General features: G+C 31.9%; 1 protein-coding gene and 1 long non-coding RNA gene across 6 annotated transcripts in view; both read right to left on the minus strand.

Moving 5' to 3' along the window:
• Positions 1-292: 292 nt before the first annotated feature.
• The window catches only part of LOC126978968 (uncharacterized), a 28,031-nt gene continuing 9,424 nt past the window's right edge, over positions 293-18,899 (minus strand). Inside the window, exons 7-14 of one of the 5 annotated variants that reach the window (XM_050828101.1) lie at positions 14,735-14,788; positions 10,438-10,549; positions 9,030-9,281; positions 8,488-8,607; positions 7,838-7,954; positions 6,840-6,947; positions 5,660-5,824; positions 293-5,207 (exon numbers count right to left, since the gene is read on the minus strand). In XM_050828101.1, the coding sequence (XP_050684058.1) occupies positions 5,667-5,824; positions 6,840-6,947; positions 7,838-7,954; positions 8,488-8,607; positions 9,030-9,281; positions 10,438-10,549; positions 14,735-14,788 (921 nt within the window). In that variant the 3' untranslated portion in view covers positions 293-5,207; positions 5,660-5,666. The remainder of the gene's footprint in view (positions 5,208-5,659; positions 5,825-6,839; positions 6,948-7,837; positions 7,955-8,487; positions 8,608-9,029; positions 9,282-10,437; positions 10,550-14,734; positions 14,789-18,899) is intronic. The other 4 variants (XM_050828103.1, XM_050828102.1, XM_050828106.1 and 1 more) reach the window with 4 other exon arrangements.
• On the minus strand, positions 15,123-18,576 carry LOC126978969 (uncharacterized). Its single transcript, XR_007732733.1, has 2 exons — positions 17,824-18,576; positions 15,123-17,322 (listed from the first exon to the last, which is right to left on the minus strand). It is a non-coding gene; the product is annotated as an uncharacterized LOC126978969 (long non-coding RNA).

The following is an 18,899-nucleotide window of genomic DNA, read 5'->3' on the forward strand; positions in this document are numbered from 1 at the left end:
AGAACAACATTTAAAGGTATATGATCAAAATCCGCGCACGATGAAAAATGTTTTGTTTGCTTGATTTACATAAAAAATAAACATTCATACAAATGCACGGCCAGTATCATATAAATGAATACATAAATACAATTTTGGGTAGCAGGGTTAACAAAGATATCCACGATAATATATTATCTCTTATCGCCTTTTTATGAAACTAGATTTAAACTAAAAATTCACTTGCATTGCTTGCATGTAATTCACAGTCAGTTTAATAGAGATAGTGGGAAATGAAATATGAACAGTTGGAAAAAATTAATTATTTAATTCACTTTTTTTACAAAAAGTTTGTCAGAATTCATGTATAATCTAAAACCAATGAACGCATATAAAACATGGAAGCACTCTCGTCATACTATCTACCGGTGATTATTGGCGCCAAAACCTCGACATGATTACGGTAAATTGTACGCGCGCTTGACATATTGTCAATGTTTGTCAGATATATGGACGATGTATAAGGGGATGTCATGTCAAGTCATAATAAAAGAAATGGATTTTTGAAGGGTACATGTGCCACCCCAGAATAGTTACCACTCCACAAAAAGGCAATATTAAATGCCCTACCAACTACGGGATTGCGCTTTTTTAAAGTGTCAGAAATGCTTCCATGTTTTATATGCGTTCACTGTCTAAAACGCACGCCATATTTCCTTTCTTGTTCTTTATTTACACATAGCACGTAATACAAACGGAATCCTTGGATTATGTCTTAAATTACGTCACTCTGTCAATTATATAACAACGTCATTCAACAATAGTATTAGATAACAACGATTCTGCAATAAGGCATTAAAAGAAGGCGAATTAATACGATATTACTTATCTACTAAACATTTAATTTAGAATATAATTATTGCTTGCAAGTTAATAATACAAATAAGTAATGATTATAAAAACTGAATTTATGAACACATATAAATGTATGATAAGTACAGTTTAACTGTATGGTGGTGAAAAGCTTCTAAAATATATTGTCTTGTAGACCATGTAGCAAAATTTTTATTAAATATTGTATATTTTTTTCCTAATTGTCTTATAAACTTTTATTATATAGTACTTATTTATTATTATATAGTGACTCACGAAGTGACCTTAGAAATTAAATAAAAACAATGACAATTAGTGATGCAATTCTATGTAATGACGAACACCAAGCTTGATCGTAATAAATGTTATTCTTGTAATCTTCAATTAGTTGTTCGAATAAAGAACGCTAGTTGTATTATCTTTTGATCGCTACTGTTCTTTAAATACCCTTAACTCTAAAAATTTTTTATAATTTATAAAAAAAGGAACAATAAATATTTACAAAGTTAGTCCAATTCAAACTTAAGCTATAAGTTATTGATGTTGGTTTGAGCAGTATCTACATAATATTACGTATAACTTTAAATATTTTCTATATTGTTATAACAAATTTGTGAGGCACATAATATTAAGTATTTCGTTGAGAGTATTTATGTCGTATTCTTGGATTTTTCTAGTACGTACACGAATATATTGTTTACACTTAATAATGAATAAAATATTATGTAGCAACTCGAAGTCATAAATCACTTCGGCAGTATATGCGGGTCTTAAGAAAGATGCTGGTTTCCAAACACAACATTAATGAGTCACTAATTAAATAAGTAATATTTACGCTTTTTTTTCACATTTCACGCATCAATCAGGATTGCTTGTCAATTATACTCATACCCGGTCAGACACGTGTTTGAGTAGAGTGGTCGCAACGAATGCTTTATGTATCGCAACTGTCCTATTGTTTTTAAATGTAAACATTTTATTGGCCCATTTTTACTTGGGAGGTTTTGTATCTTCCCAATTCCAAAAAAATATACAATATAAAGTAGTAATAACAATATCAATTGACTAGATTGCTGTAACACGCAGGGGCTGAATATTCATTTTTTTTATATGCATAGGGACTACCGCGGTAGTCCCTATGCTTGGCCTGTGACTGTCGAAATGTGAAGTAATATATTTTAGAGCGTATAAAAGGATTGTGATAAACGCATTCAATTGAAATGACCACATTTTTATATCGACTATTTTCAAAAAATGGTGATCAATTGAATTATACCTAATATGGTGTTTGACAATTATCATTCTCCATCTCTATACAAATACCGTTGCCGTTGAATTTTTCGTTAAGATTAATTATCTAATACTATTGTTGAACAGTTCCGTTTCAGATAAAACGCAATAGAAAATTCATTTTTAATTTATATCATCATTTCAGTTTTATATTAATAAAAAATGCCGGTTGAATAATGTACATATGTTAAAAATATTTCATACAGGATTAATTGTAATTTGAATTTGTCGAATTAACACTTATTACTTAAAGACTAATAATATTAATAATGTTTACTTTTTAAGGTCACATGGTGGTAGATCATATTATATAAAAATATGTTATATTGACACACACATTCATTCGATGACAAAGATTACAATAATGCACCTTAACAATATATGTTCGTGTATTTTGCTGAGGCGCATATATATTTGTATTTAAAATATTGTTATTGCAAATATACTCTACTATGAGTGACCCTTGCTTTCAACTGCATGTTCTTTTCTCTACGTCTATTCAATATTTGTATGTAATCAACGCTAGCAACTACTTAATTATACTATTTATAAAATGTTAACGCTTGGCTCCGGGAATAACACTCGCGAGAAATAAAACCTGCTCTACTGATAGTGCTCGACCAATAATAACATTGGACGAGAATAACATCTTCAATCATTCTAATACTCGCGGGATCAAGTCCGCAGTAGTTTTGTTCATTTAACTCTATACTGTGAACAATTCAATCGATATATCATCGTTTCAACAGTTCTGTACGATTTTACGAGCTAGCCAGCTGAACAAATAAATTTTTAAATTTATTATTAGTATACTTTATAACAGCTTGAAAATGTGAGTCAAGCCTTCACTGCTACGCTATTCGATGACTTATTGAGTTTGTATACGCTTTTTCATTCTTAAATATGACGTATAAACTACAAATAAATTGCCACTTTAACTGTTAAGGGTAATCTAATGTTAGAAAAGTTTACAGTTATCTATTTGTTACAAATTTTACACTTTATGTACAGATAGCCCTTACAACACTATTATACTACCAATATTGAAAAAATTAAAAATATTTGATATAATTCGCATTCAGCTAAAATATTTATCTTAAAATAATTTTGCAATGTACATCCTGCTTTGTATATTATGTTTACGGAGTCAACGAACAATTATAACAAGTAAAATGTAATCAAAACACTCATTGAAAATATATATGTCAGATGTTTGAAAACATTACAGATTCCATTTACAAATCAAACCAGATAGTTAACAGTAATTATAAAACATAATAATAACATATAGCGATAGTGAAAATTGTTACAGCTTTAAATCATTGAACGGCATTGGGCAAAAGACACACATGTGTAACACAATATTTGAAACGTACAAAACAGAAGACGACTGGTCGTCTAAAGGAGTGTCCTCACCTAAAACCTTATCATACTATGAACTTGCTAAGAATAATTACGACATAGTGTTGACCACTAGAACGTGTCATCCGGGTTTCTCTTGATAATGCTTCGTGGTTGACACGTGACGTTGTTAGCACTCGTTCGTAGCACCCTCGCAGTACGATACGGTGTATTAGTGGCGGACTCTATTGCACCGCAAGGACATATTGTGCGAAAGTATTGCGCAGGACTTAGTCGCTTAACACTCTTTCCACTAAGCGGGTTGTCATTGCAGCTAACCGCGCCCAATTCCTAACTCTCAAATAGGTCACATTATTTTTTCAAAAAAAGTATTTTCCGTAGACATACATGATAAAGAGCACATAAGACAGATTGAGATTGAGTTAAATTTGGTTGGCCGCGGCGCCGTCAAAAAGAACGCAATGACCATAGTATAATAAAATACTCCGCCTGGAATTCTCTTCTCACGATGGCCTACGACTACGTCATAATATAATATACATGTGTCACTCACATCTATAGCAAGTCTATGGCAAGCGTTGTTCAACAGTCATCGCAACTGATGACGTATTCTAAGACCAATCACGTGATCCAGCTGTCACGGGAAGAGAATACCAGCCGGAGTATATTATTATACCATGGCAATGACATGTTTATTCGACTCCTTCTTAAAATGAACTAGTCCGGTACAGATACAGTTGCGCACTAGCCGCTACATCATTGGCGACCCTCGCCTCGCCGGCGACTAGCCACTTAGTGGAGTTAAGCTCTTATATTGCATTGCGCATAAACGAAAGACGAACATAATACGCTGTGCGCTGCCAAATTCGCACCTCGACAAATACAAACTAATTTTTATTTAGTTTACCATTTAAATGTATAATATGTTTAGTGTGAAATAAATTTTGTTAAATTAAGGTGCGAGATCAATTACTTAAGCTTTATGAAGGAACTACTTTATCAATGCTCAAGTTGAAATAAGCGATATGTAACACTAGCTTTAAAGTATGACCACTGACAGCCCGCGAAATATTAAACGAGCAATGAAGTACCAAGTATCAAATGAATAAATTAATACAAAATACGAGAGTCGGTAGTCTGAATCAGCAGAAAAAACTATACAAATAGCATGTGCGTTCTTGCATTATTGACAGGGCAAGGCACAACTGTACTATGAATGAAAATACATTTAACATTAACAACCGTTCACATATCACTTGCGTTTAACACACGTTAGATAAGAATTAAGTTAAATTATTTAACCTTTTTAATTCGTGTCATGTATAGATCAGATTGCTGAATAAATCATCGTCAAACTATACAGAAGGCTATTTCCAAACATTCTTTATACACTTACAGCTAACATACTTTTACGTTTTTTTTCTTCAAACACACGTTTCACTTCAAACACACAAATAGGACTCAATGCATGCTACCGTAAGGTATTGGAAACACTAGAGCACTTTTATACATTCTTACAACAATAAATTGCTTGCTTTGTACGTTACCCAACATTCAGCGTCGCAATAAAAATAAAAATATTGTGTTATCATAACTCTTAAACAACCATCCGTTTGTTGCAGTGTTCGATATTATAATGCACTAATAGTATTATTTATATTATAAAAAAATATCAGTCCTTATCGCCAAATGGGCGATCATAACTGAAAAAGAAATGGAGGAGAATTAGAAGTTGAAATATAAGGTTCTTTGTAGCCCTAACTGAAGTAATAATAATATTCTCGTCTGTGGGTGTTAATATTCAGTACTTGGAAGTTCAAAGACACAAAACTTTGTTAATTATAAAATGATATATATATAATAAGTTTAAAGTATTACAGTCTAGGTGTGCATAGCAAGTCAAGTGGATCATATCTGCTGTTGAATTGATAACAATCTATAGTGCCATAGATTTTAACAAAACAGCTTATAATATTTGAATTATGTAGTGCACATTAAACTAAAAAAATTAAAAACATATTCTGGTAAAAACGTGGATGACCAAGAGAAATGTAAATCATTTGTGCTTCACATAGTATTAATATACTTGACATTTGACTACATTGTTAATATCTCTTTATATCAAAAAGTAACATTACCCTATATTAAAACTTACCCGAATGCTATTGACGTGCTTGATAATATGGTGGCTTGTTTGCCGTATTGTTAAATGAATAGTTTTTGCGACTGGTCGAGGGTTGGGTCGACGTTATCGGTACATTGTTGTATGATGTTGGAACGTTATAATTATACTGTTGACTGTATCCAGCCACGGGTGTATCTGAAATTATGAAATTGATGATATGTAATAATGATCCAAGTATAAAGAAAATACAATGCTCTCTGATTGAATGAAGCCAGTACTTAAGGAGGAAACTGGCTACCTATGCGGTGGTCACACACAAAAATGGCCTTATTAAGGCCACTTATGCCTTCTAAAACGCCGGCCCACGTTAGTCTACTTACTGTATAAAGTCGTTTTGCCATGGTCTGTGATACTGCGGATCATTACGCAAAGCCAATGACTGCGGTCAGAAATTCACCGTAACAAAAGAACAGAGAACGAAAAGAACTTGCACCGCACCTATGAAGTTACCGATTCGTAGTAGATACGGTGCACCGTAACAGTATGTGCTTTTACGGACAGATCCGTCCTTAGTTGCGTCAGTGCGGTGTGCTCCGAGTCCTTCCGCGATATCATAGACTGTGCGTTGGTAGCTAGCTTAGTAAAAGCGTTAATTAGAAGCAAGTTGGTGCTGGCTAAGGGACACAATAAAGTTATCACTACAAAGAAATCTATTACTACTTTTCTAGTGAACAAGCCCTTTAACAATGACCGGTCATTCTTAAATGGTGTGTTGAAGATTACGAAACATGCTGCACTAATGTGAATTAGGCCTAATGCGATCAAAACATACTTGTCAAATCATGCCAATTTTAAGCTAGTTGCGAAATGCATGCATGAAACCTAAACAAAGCATTTATTACAACGATCACGCCGATTATAGCTACTAAAAGTGTAGAAAGTTAATATGCAACAGCCAATGATTTAACAAAACCAACAAAAAATTCTAAATGAATTTTACAACAAACTAAAGACTTTTCAAAGACGTGTTTCATGTGTCTCATATTATTCTTATTAACTTAACATTCGTTGAAATTTGTGTATACTCTTAGTTACAGTCATGTTACAATTCAAATAAGCTGATTAATTATTATTTTTAAATCTTCCGAGTGTTAGTCCCACATTGTTATGGATTTAAACAAGAATACTTTACGTTTGTATCACTACTTACGAGTAATAATATGGTGATTGTGTGTTGGAACGATACTTGGTACATTGTTTATATTATTCGTTGTTACACTATAATTGTACTGCTGACTGTAGCCAGCTATAGATGAATCTGAAATTATAATATCAAGTTACCCTCATTTGGAATGAGGATGAGCTATTTTTGAATATATTGTCGCTCTTGTAGGACACTTTTTGTTGTTGAGTATTACTATCAATATATATTATTGATAGTATATATATCATATATATATTACTATCAAGCCAATTTTCCATGAGTAGCTTCATTTTGATGAGACGCTCAACAATTTTCTGCGCGAAAACTCTGGATTTTGGTAGGTAATCGGGGTAGTAAGTATAAAATATGTCGATTTGAAGTTTCTCTAAATTTTATTTCTGAGTGTTTTTTTTTTGTTAAATTTGATGATAATTATCTAAATTATTCGAATAAATATTTGTCTTACATAATGTATGGTTTAATCAAAGAGTCCCTCCAAAATGTATCGATAAAGAGATCACCGTTAAAGTCTTATCTGTTCGGGAATACAGCAGATTATTAAAAACTGTTACTGAAAATTGTGCTAACACTGGTAAAATGTTGATGACCATACATTTACATATACCTCATATAAAATGTAAGTTCTTTCAAGTTTTAAGCTAAAACCAAAAGTAATCCAGAAGTGTATTGTTTTTAATTATGATGAGTTAATAATGATAAGTTATGATTGAATATCTTTAGCGTTATCTCCGCAATGTTTTGTTAATCAACATGCAGAGTGTACATATTATAAATATATGATTTCTGCAAAATAATGCCTTGTTCAATAAATTTACTGAATTATTTTTGCCTGTATGCGTTAACAGAATATAATTGGCGTAACAACAATCTAACCAGCGGCAAGGTGAGGTTAGCTTTATACAACTACTGCTACTTAGCAAACATGCAATCTTTAAATGTGTAATTTATGCAAAAATCTACTAAAGCCTGCTATTACTACTTACAAGGATAATCGTTATTACTTGTGGGAGGTGGAGGTTGACTTGGTGTGCTATTCGTGTTATTGAACATTGTTGGTACACCATAATTTTGTTGCTGACTGTACCCAGGCATGGGCGTGTCTGAAATTAGATTATTAATTTTTCACTATTGGTTGGCAGATTCAATTATTTTAGTTTTAATAGTCATCATTTAGAAGAAAAATGATTCAGCCATGAGTGGAATGGTCGTATATCCTACATATTCAGCTTTGTTTTAGGTCATAAATTAATAAAGTTGCAGTGGTTTTATCAACAACACTAATAAATAGTTTCTTCCTAACTCGGACCATATTGTGATAGTACTTTGAGCTACAGGATTTTCTTGAGAAATTAATACTAATTCTACAAAATAGGTATGTAAAGGTATATATATAATATATATTTTACAAAAAAAAAATGTTATCATCGAAGTGGTTATTTAAATAGTTATTTAGGTAGAGATTATATTTTATATTAGTATAAATTAGAAAACACAAGATAATTATCAAACAAGTGCTTTTTGAAAGTGCACATCTGTGGCATTTTTCCATTCACATGAAAATGGTTCTATACTTGCGTTTTTTCGATAATTAAATAAAGTTAAAGGTTATTTATGTTCTTTATAAAATACTTACACGTGAACTCTCGATTGTTCGCGGGTGGTAGAGTCACACTTGGCACACAATTTGTAACGTTATATGTCGTTGGTGCGCTATAATTATGTTGCTGATTGAATCCAGACATGGTTGCTGTATCTGAACGTAAATATTTAATTAACTTACTATGTTTGAAATTAGTCAAATTTTAAAACGGCTTTTAGTAGGTATTTTGGGGATTTATGTCTATAAGGATTCTACTAACTACCTGGACCGAAACCTATAGCAGGTAACAAAACAAGTACGGTAATATGAAGGTCGGTACTTATTCCGTGGTCGTCATAAGAGTATTTTTGGAGGTTGTAAATGTACCGCCTTGCATGTATTTACATGTGAATACAAAATACTGCTGTGGGTACGCTGTCGTCTTGGTAACCATTGTTACCTTACTATGTAGTATCACTTCACACTATACGGGAGGGAGTTTTAAGACTAATTTTAGGTGTCGGAATAACTTGACGCTGTGAGTTCCTATCATCTTAGAAGTTAACTTTCACAATGATTACCAAAATTATACTTACTTTGTGTTGGAGGGACGGTCGGTTGCGGCAAATAACTCCTAATATTCGGAGGTGGAACACTGTATATTGAGGGCATAGTCTTTGGAACATTCATTGAAGTAGTTGTGCGATTTGAATGCGCTTGGTTAACATCCACTTGAGAACTATTTTGCCTTGTTGACATTGCATCGGTTCTCTGTCCGTTTGTATAGCTATATTCGACACCAAGTGTCCGATTTTGACTGTCGTTGACAGTGTTTTGTACATTTTGCACTGCAAGAAAAATGTGTTATTAGAAAATTGCTTACTGATTACTTAATGACTAGGTAAAGACTTTCTTTGTCTAGGTAAATCAAGAATACCCATTACTGTTGTTTCTTCTTCATCTTTGAGGACTAAATAACCGTAACACTAAAGTTTGCGCGGTTGGCAACACTTAAAGCCTCGCCTAGTATCAGAATACTGGGTTTCGAAATAATAATAGCAAAGCCTTTAGCTGCGAAGAAGCTGGACTTCATAAAAGAGCACGGCAATACTTCCAGCCGGCCCACATTCTAGCGCTGTACAAAGCGCAGGTCCGGCCACATATGGAGTATTGCTGTCATCTCTGGTCTGGCGTACCCTCATGTTAGCTCGACCCATTTGACCGCGTGCACCGCAGAGTAGCTCAGTATGGACAGGATCCAGTGTTTTGTGAACGGCTGGATCACCTGGCAATGCGTAGAGACGTCGCTTCTATGTGTGTCTCCTACCGCATTTATCACGAGGGAGTGTTCCGAAGATCTATTTCACCTGATTCCTGCCGCCAAATCCAACTTAGCACGACACGCCACAACATAAAACATCATCACCACCATCTGGATGTGTGACGTTCCTCCACAGTGCGGTTTTCAAGGAACTTTCTTCCACGTACAGCCAAGCTGTGGAATGAGCTTCATTGTGCGGTGTTACAGGGACGGTTGTTACTTCCTTAAAGGCAGGCAACGCTCCTATGATTCCTCTGGTAGCAAGAGGTTGTGAACGGATAAAATGACCCGGACGCTCGTTTGTCTTCCTCTTCCATAAAAAAGGTATATACGCACTTTACACATAAAAACCGGACTATTGAGATTGTGGTTAGTTCGTGAAAAAGCTAATTTCGTAGGCACCTAATTTTTTTGAGGTAATTTGTAGATAATGTTTAACTCTACCTAAATTATGTTTGCTTATTATTAAAATAAGTAATATACAAGTAAGAAAATCTCTACACTATGGCTACTACGGCATTCTTAACATACATATTACAAACATGATTTTAGAGCAAATTCATATACATCATACATTTGTTTGCACCTGCTGGGATTCAAACCTAACATAATAATATGTTACGTTCGAGTAAAGTCAACATCAGGTGAAAGGTATAATAATAATTTTAGAACATAATACTCACTCTCACTCAGTCTAGTTAATAGTTCCTGAATATTGTTTACGTTTGATGTGCTGGGTGCTGACCTTATAGATGTCAGCAGTGTCCTCACAAGTTCTTCCGGTAGGGTCTGAGGCTGCAAAAAAAAGATAAAGATAATACAGTTACTTTGAATAATATATAGTCGCTCATATCATACTTTATTTACAGTGTATGCGACTTGATACATCTACTGCACTCTTTACTATTTTTATGTTTATTTACTATAAATAAATTTTTTACCTATATTTTATTAACTTACACGATGGGTCACACTCATGTGCTATCTTGTGTATTTTGTTTCAATTGTTTTTAAGAATTCCAAGGCGCCCTTAGTCCATTGAAATATTACATGAGCTTTGCATTTTCTAGAGGACGCAATTTTATTTTTGGGACATGTGTGGGGGTCCATAGCTTAACCTCAAGTTTGTGGGATCGCCACACTTGTTCCCCGGCCGCAATCTTAGAAAAAGGGGTGAAAACACTTTTTCGCGATGTCTCGGAAACTATGCGTCTTACAAAAATATTCCTAAGGATCCTATTCGTAGCCAATTATTTTGCCTAGAAATTTGTTATATATAACATTAACTTTTTACCCTAAATTAAAAATTAATGAAATTATAAACAAAAAGTCATCGCATGGAAATTATTTTTACCATCAATTGTGTTGCTGTTAAAATCGGCATTATCAGATCTAGATTTTCTGATACTGAAGATGATGAACTGCTACAGCTGAGACGACGAACAACATTATCAGTTCGACTATCACTATAATAATGATAGTAGGGACTTTGAAAAGCTACTTCAGAAACACTTTGTAAAAATAATTCATTGTCCACACCGTTTTTTAATTTTGCTCGCTCAAGCAAAGTTTTCACTCTTCTAGCTTTCACAGTGAGAACTTTAATGTCCCCAAAAGGTTTTCTATATATAAAACAATCCCTCATGATTCACGCTTTAAAGAAGTGACAATGTTTAAAACTATATAAAAATACACCACACAAAACTCGCAGTTTAATTGATTAAACTGAAAATAATATCCACAATTTTCAATACGTCTGCACGTGGCAAGACATGAAGCACAACTAAGAGAATGATATGAGGTATAAGAAACAGCTGAGCATACGTATAATAATAATAGTCAGCAGGTAGATGTTCCTTTGTCCCCAAAGGGTAACTCAGAGCTTTTCTACCTGCTTAACATTCGGAGAGTTAAATTTGGTAAGTTATATGAATGAAGAAGTACTATTGTACAAATAAACATTTTTTTAAAGAATATGTTTACAATAAAAGAATCAAAAATAAGTTAAACATTTCGTTTTGTCAGGTTTCTCATGAGCATTGACGAACCCGGTCTACTTTGGAGTGCTGTAAAGCGGTTTATATTTTATTATTTCTTCTTAAATTTTTAATTTAGGGCAAAAAATTATATAAACATATTTGTGAGCAAAACAATGTGCTTCAAATTATGTCTACAAGTTTTTTGTAAGATGCATAGTTTCCGATATATCGCGAAAAAAGTGTTTTAACCCCTTATTTTCCAAAATGGCGACCCCAGAAACTTGAAGTGAAGCTTCTATTGACCCACCATACATGTCCCAAAAATTCAAATTGCGTCCTCTAAAAAATGCAATAGTCGGTCCTTAAATTGTAACATTTCAATGGACTATTTAGATGTTCAGTTATAACAATAAAAACAAAAACTTGGATAAAATAAAATTTAAAAAAAACAACACCTAAAAGTTAAAAATGCGAACCAAAATACACTCCAACTTTCTTAATTATACTAAAATAAATTAATTTCACTTATAGTTAGAATTAACATAAACATTATAAATGCTCTACCACATGATAAGAAAAAGATACACAAACAATTAATTTCGAAAGTTATGGAGTTTGAACAACATTGAATTGAATTGTTTGAATACATTTATGTATGGGTAACACTGACACGAATTTTCGAATAAGAAAATATGAATATAATTTGAAAATTTATGCAAAGTTTGATATTGCTTTACTGATTTTTTTTTGCAATAAGTTGTAAAGAATAGTGTTACCGTTAAAATATTGAGGAGGAACTTTAAAAAAAAAATTATATTTACCAGAAATACTATGTTGTTGATTTTTTAAATTTTAAGTAAATTGAGTAATTTAATGATAAGTATAAAAAATATAAAGATGTTTCGCTACTAATATTATTTCAATGAAAACCAAAAATAAATAAATGTTTAAAAGTTGCATGTTGTAGCCAGCCATATCACGTGTTACTTTTTCTTCATACCTGCTCTCAAGACCGTACTTTTGTTAAGCCGAATAAGGCCTATGCATTCAAAAACAGGCGAGTGGGCTTTCGTAGAATCGCAGTATATTGTATTGATTTGGGATCAGGTTTTGTTTATATGCAATGCTTTTAAAATTTATTCCGCGACTCTGCTATTTTAAATTTGACGACTCTTTTACTGGATAGAACTATATTTCTCACTTATAGCAAAAAAAAAAAAAAACAAATCAATATAATGTAATACTGTTTAAAAAAGTATTTAAAAAAGATCTAATGTGAACAAACAACAAATTGTAAATTATAATAATTATTGGTATGTTTTATGAAATTTAGATTTCACTTACATTATGTACGAAAAACATTGTAAGAATTAAAAGTAAATTGATAAAACTTGAGTCCTGTTGAAAGAACTACATATTTTGTAAAATATAAATAATGCTTAATAATACTACGTTTAAACCACTAATATAAAGGGATGACGCATACGCAAAGGTATTCTTAGTAAATTCAAAATAACCGGCCACTTGCAGATAAACAAACACCTTTTTACCAAAGGTTTTAATTTAAAATAAAACTATAGGTCCACAAAATTTGAACTATATATATATATATATATATATATATATATATATATATATATATATATATATATATATATACATTGAATTATTTTTAAATCATTTTATTTGGCTTTGTAATGTTATAGAAAATACTGACGAAAGTACCAATTCAACCATTGTGTACCTGACTACCTACGTAGGCGTACCTAAGTATCTTATCGCCTTTCGAAGCTATTTCTAATTCACGCCGAGGTCTCGTACACGTACCTACAATAGAACAGGCCATCTGCACAGTGCAGCATGTGACCATGTGACCTGGTGTTCAAATTAACGGCTGGGTTTGACAGCAACAAGCACCCGCCAAGAATAAATACCAAGCATCGCCACCGTCGTTTACAACGCGGATTATATTCATCACCATCACACACCTATTTAATTTTGAACGTCGAAATTTTAAAACGACCGGTACAAATCTAGGAGTTTACGATATTGGACAAACGAACATCAAATATTAATAATCGAATTATATCGGATAGGTGTATATAGATATAGGTGTTCATCAGTTCTTCACTCATCACCAAGGTCTATTCGAAACATCGTGGTGCCATATGAAGACAAGATCGATTATACAAATCACAGAAGACAGCCCAGTCAAATAAATTTCATAGCGCAAATGCTGATGAAGAAATTTAACAACGAAATAAGATATTTTTCTACATTTGTTAAGAGCCACATTGCCAAGTAATGAATGATACCCTAATTTATGTATCCGCAACTTTGTCGATGCGTGTCGTCAGAGGAGGCAAACGAATTATGTTACCACTACACGCCACAAATTACGATATCCTCCTCAACATCTGGATGTGTGGCATTCCTTTTAACTTTTTTCCACTTACAATCAAGCTGTGGAATGAGCTTCCTTGTGCGGTATTTCCAGGACGATACGACATACCTCACCTTCAAATAAAGAACGTGTACCTATGAAAGTGGGCGGCGGTGATTAACATTAGGTAACGCGTACGCTTTTCGTTCTTGTTCGAATTTCGTATTTGTTCTGCTCATCCATAAAGTTTCACTTAAATATTTTATCAGAAGGAAAAACAAACGTCGCAGTTTCTTATTTTTTAAATATGTATGCCATGAAATTATCTTTAATTTGTCTATTTATTGTTTTAGAAAATTATTCATTGACTGATTGTATATAGCTAGAGTGTGTTGTGATTTTATTATTTATCAAAATGGTTCTTATTATCCATACTGTATAATAAAATAACGTAAATAAATAACAATCTAATGCATAACATTGAATAACGAATAACTTAAATGTGGTAAATAGTAAAAATTTATTACTATAAAATGTAAGATTAAATTATTCATCCGTTTAAATACACAATGGTCCCAAACACATATTTGTTTGAGAGATTATAATTAATAATCTTACCTGGGTAATTCTTGGAATTTTATTGAGAACACCTACATGATATTGTGTCATTTTCTGCAACAAAAATATTGTGTTAATTTTTTAATGTAAGTAGGTATTATTATTAGAAATGTGTGCTTAAATTTATTCATTTACTTTTTAAACTATAGTGTATAAGCTAGCACAAGCCAATTGATAAATACCTATTGTTTTACTCAACAACATTTAAAGGTCTTACATCATATTAAAAACAACAGTAGATAATTTTGGTATTATCTACTTTAATACAGGTGTAAACAAAGAAAAAATAAATATAAAAAGTATTTTGTACAAATGACAAGTTTTTTTGTTGCTAAATAAGAAAAATCTGTACAGGCCAAAAAATGTTATAATAATTAAAAAGCAGATATAAATAAAAATTATTTATTAACATGATAAAACAATGAATAATAGAAAATTTGATGTGTAACATATTTTTGTCATCAACATGTCTAATGTTCAACTCGCTGTGAATCCAATTTATATCTTGCAGTAAACAGAAATAATCAAATATCATACTTCTTTTCTTGAACAAACAGTAAATAATTATTTAAGTAGAAACACAATCATATAGCTAGTATGCATAATATATGACAATTATTGGTTGAAGCCAGTGCCGGAACACATTATGAAATTCATATTTTCTTACTTTCCTTATTAAATCTAAAATACATTAGAACTTTTCCATAGTTGCTATTAGGGGAAAACACTGTTCTTGTGTTGTTAATACTGTTGAACTTGACTTTTTACAAAATTTGTTGAAGAATTTGAAGCCAAGTAAGAATGAACAACATCATATTGTCTCAATTTGCTTTTTTAAATCTAAATTACACTAGCATTCTCCATAGTTACTATTCTTGTTGAAAACACTGTTCTTGTGTTGTTAATACTGTTGAACTTGACTTTTTACAAAATTTGTTGAAGAATTTGAAACCAAGTAAGAATGAACAACATCATATTGTCTCAATTTGCTTTTTTAAATCTTAATTACACTAGCATTCTCCATAGTTACTATTCTTGTTGAAAACACTGTTCTTGTGTTGTTAATACTGTTGAACTTGACTTTTTACAAAATTTGTTGAAGAATTTGAAGCCAAGTAAGAATGAACAACATCATATTGTCTCAATTTGCTTTTTTAAATCTAAATTACACTAGCATTCTTCATAGTTACTATTCTTGTTGAAAACACTGTTCTTGTGTTGTTAATACTGTTGAACTTGACTTTTTACAAAATTTGTATAAGAATTTGAAGCCAAGTAAGAATGAACAACATCATATTGTCTCAATTTGCTTTTTTAAATCTTAATTACACTAGCATTCTCCATAGTTACTATTCTTGTTGAAAACACTGTTCTTGTGTTGTTAATACTGTTGAACTTGACTTTTTACAAAATTTGTTGAAGAATTTGAAGCCAAGTAAGAATGAACAACATCATATTGTCTCAATTTGCTTTTTTAAATCTAAATTACACTAGCATTCTTCATAGTTACTATTCTTGTTGAAAACACTGTTCTTGTGTTGTTAATACTGTTGAACTTGACTTTTTACAAAATTTGTATAAGAATTTGAAGCCAAGTAAGAATGAACAACATCATATTGTCTCAATTTGCTTTTTTAAATCTTAATTACACTAGCATTCTCCATAGTTACTATTCTTGTTGAAAACACTGTTCTTGTGTTGTTAATACTGTTAAACTTGACTTTTTACAAAATTTGTTGAAGAATTTGAAGCCAAGTAAGAATGAACAACATCATATTGTCTCAATTTGCTTTTTTAAATCTAAATTACACTAGCATTCTCCATAGTTACTATTCTTGTTGAAAACACTGTTCTTGTGTTGTTAATACTGTTGAACTTGACTTTTTACAAAATTTGTTGAAGAATTTGAAGCCAAGTAAGAATGAACAACATCATATTGTCTCAATTTGCTTTTTTAAATCTTAATTACACTAGCATTCTCCATAGTTACTATTCTTGTTGAAAACACTGTTCTTGTGTTGTTAATACTGTTAAACTTGACTTTTTACAAAATTTGTTGAAGAATTTGAAGCCAAGTAAGAATGAACAACTTCATATTGTCTCAATTTGCTTTTTTAAATCTAAATTAGACTAGCACTTCTCCATAGCTACTGTTCTAGTTGAAAACACTGTTCTTGTGTTGTTAATACTGTTGAACTTGACTTATTACAAAATTTGTTGAAGAATTTGAAGCCAAGTAAGAATGAACAACTTCATATTGTCTCAATTTGCTTTTTTAAATCTAAATTAGACTAGCACTTCTCCATAGTTACTGTTCTAGTTGAAAACACTGTTCTTGTGTTGTTAATACTGTTGAACTTGACTTATTACAAAATTTGTTGATGAGTTTCATTTTATTTAACAAAGGCTTTGGATACAAATAATAATTAATGATGTGATTTTCGTCAATTGCAGTGATATCTGAATCTTCCAAGTTTTTTTTTTTCAATTAAGGATGGGCTATCTTGCCTTTTTGAATCTTTTGATATCAGCATTATCTTGTTTGGTAATAGACACCTTTATAAAAAATGCTTTTCTGTCACAAATACCTGAAATAAAAATGTATGATAAGTTTAATAAGCCACAACATTTTTCGAATGTATAATATTTTAAGTTTCGTAAGGTTAATAAACAATTCAAATCTTGTATACTTAATCATGATTAAACATCATTTCGAACGATTAATATATAGGTTAGTTTATTTCTAGGTTAGACTCGAAAAAAATTATTTTTTTGATGAACTGCAACGAATAATAACAAAACTGAAAAACAATAGTTCTACTATTACTAGAAAACATTAGGTATATAAAATCAAATATATATATGAACTGCTAAGAAAACTTGTCTACCCCAGTTTGTACGTTTTACCTATGTTTGTACATATGTACGACGTACTAATTTATTTTTATAGTAAACGATTAGTAAACCGAGAATCTCATTTCTAATAAATATTACCAAATCAGTAATTAACTAATTAGTATTACCGAAAAGACAATAACAAAATACTTAAGTAATTAGTATTATTGTAGCAACAATCTCAAAATACTTACAATTAATCCTTGAAATATCCTTTGTTACAATATGGTGCCCGATTGTAAATTTAATGACTTCTTGTACCACGAAAAACAATAAAGCCAAAATTATTGTTCGTAGTATTGTTTTCAAAAAAGCTAGAATGTCTTTTTCTCATAATTTTAGTCTATGGTCCGCGCAACAACACAACACTGAAAAACCGCTCCACAGACTATCTATATACAATTATGTATTATCTACTGAAACAGTGATGCAACACAAAGTTGTGGTAATGTTGGATTGGAGAACACTAATTGATATTTAACAATGGCAATAACGGTATACAGTACAGTGTACAGCCCGCTGTGACCGGTCGGTTTTTTATATACACAGCATAACACATCGTTCTGTTTGAAAGAGATGCCCGTATTATACGATTTTCTACTAAGAAAACCATTGAGCTTTACACAGTTGTTTGATATTTCTTTACTTTTAAAATATCAAGTAAGTGGGACTTGAATTTAGGGAAGCTTGGGCTTTTCGATGGTTGTTTCTTGAATGCAGCTGTTTGCTCGAAGCGCCAAAGGACATGCAATATACCTCGTCTAAGCCGGACCGTTTAAGGAAAACGATGTATCATTGCGGCTTTTGTAAATTATTTAGAATATTTGTAAATATTGACCATTTTTTAATAGAGATATTTAGGTTAGTCTTGAAACTACTGAGTTGTCAATGTTATGCTGCGGTCATTCATAGATCATAGAATATCGCTTTGTAAAGGGCATACAGGACTAGGCCACACATGTTTTCATCTCCCCCGTAAGTTTCAAGCCATTTGCGTGGAATGACAAGATTTAAATTTTGCTTGATCTGATTGAGCTGTAATGGTGGGCTTCACAGTTGTATTTATAATCTCATTTTTGTTGATGCATTCAAGGCAAGTTTCTGAAAAAATCCCGTACCATCAAATTTTAGAGATATTATCCTTCGCCATTTTCAGATCGCAGCGACAGTCTTTAGTAAAATAAATAAGTCTACAAGAGCAATTGCAATAAAATATTAATGGCTCTGCCTAAGCACGTATTAGATCGCATATTCAGGGGTAATGATGTTA

The sequence above is a fragment of the Leptidea sinapis genome, chromosome Z, assembly GCF_905404315.1.
Source record: "Leptidea sinapis chromosome Z, ilLepSina1.1, whole genome shotgun sequence".
NCBI lineage: Eukaryota > Metazoa > Arthropoda > Insecta > Lepidoptera > Pieridae > Leptidea > Leptidea sinapis.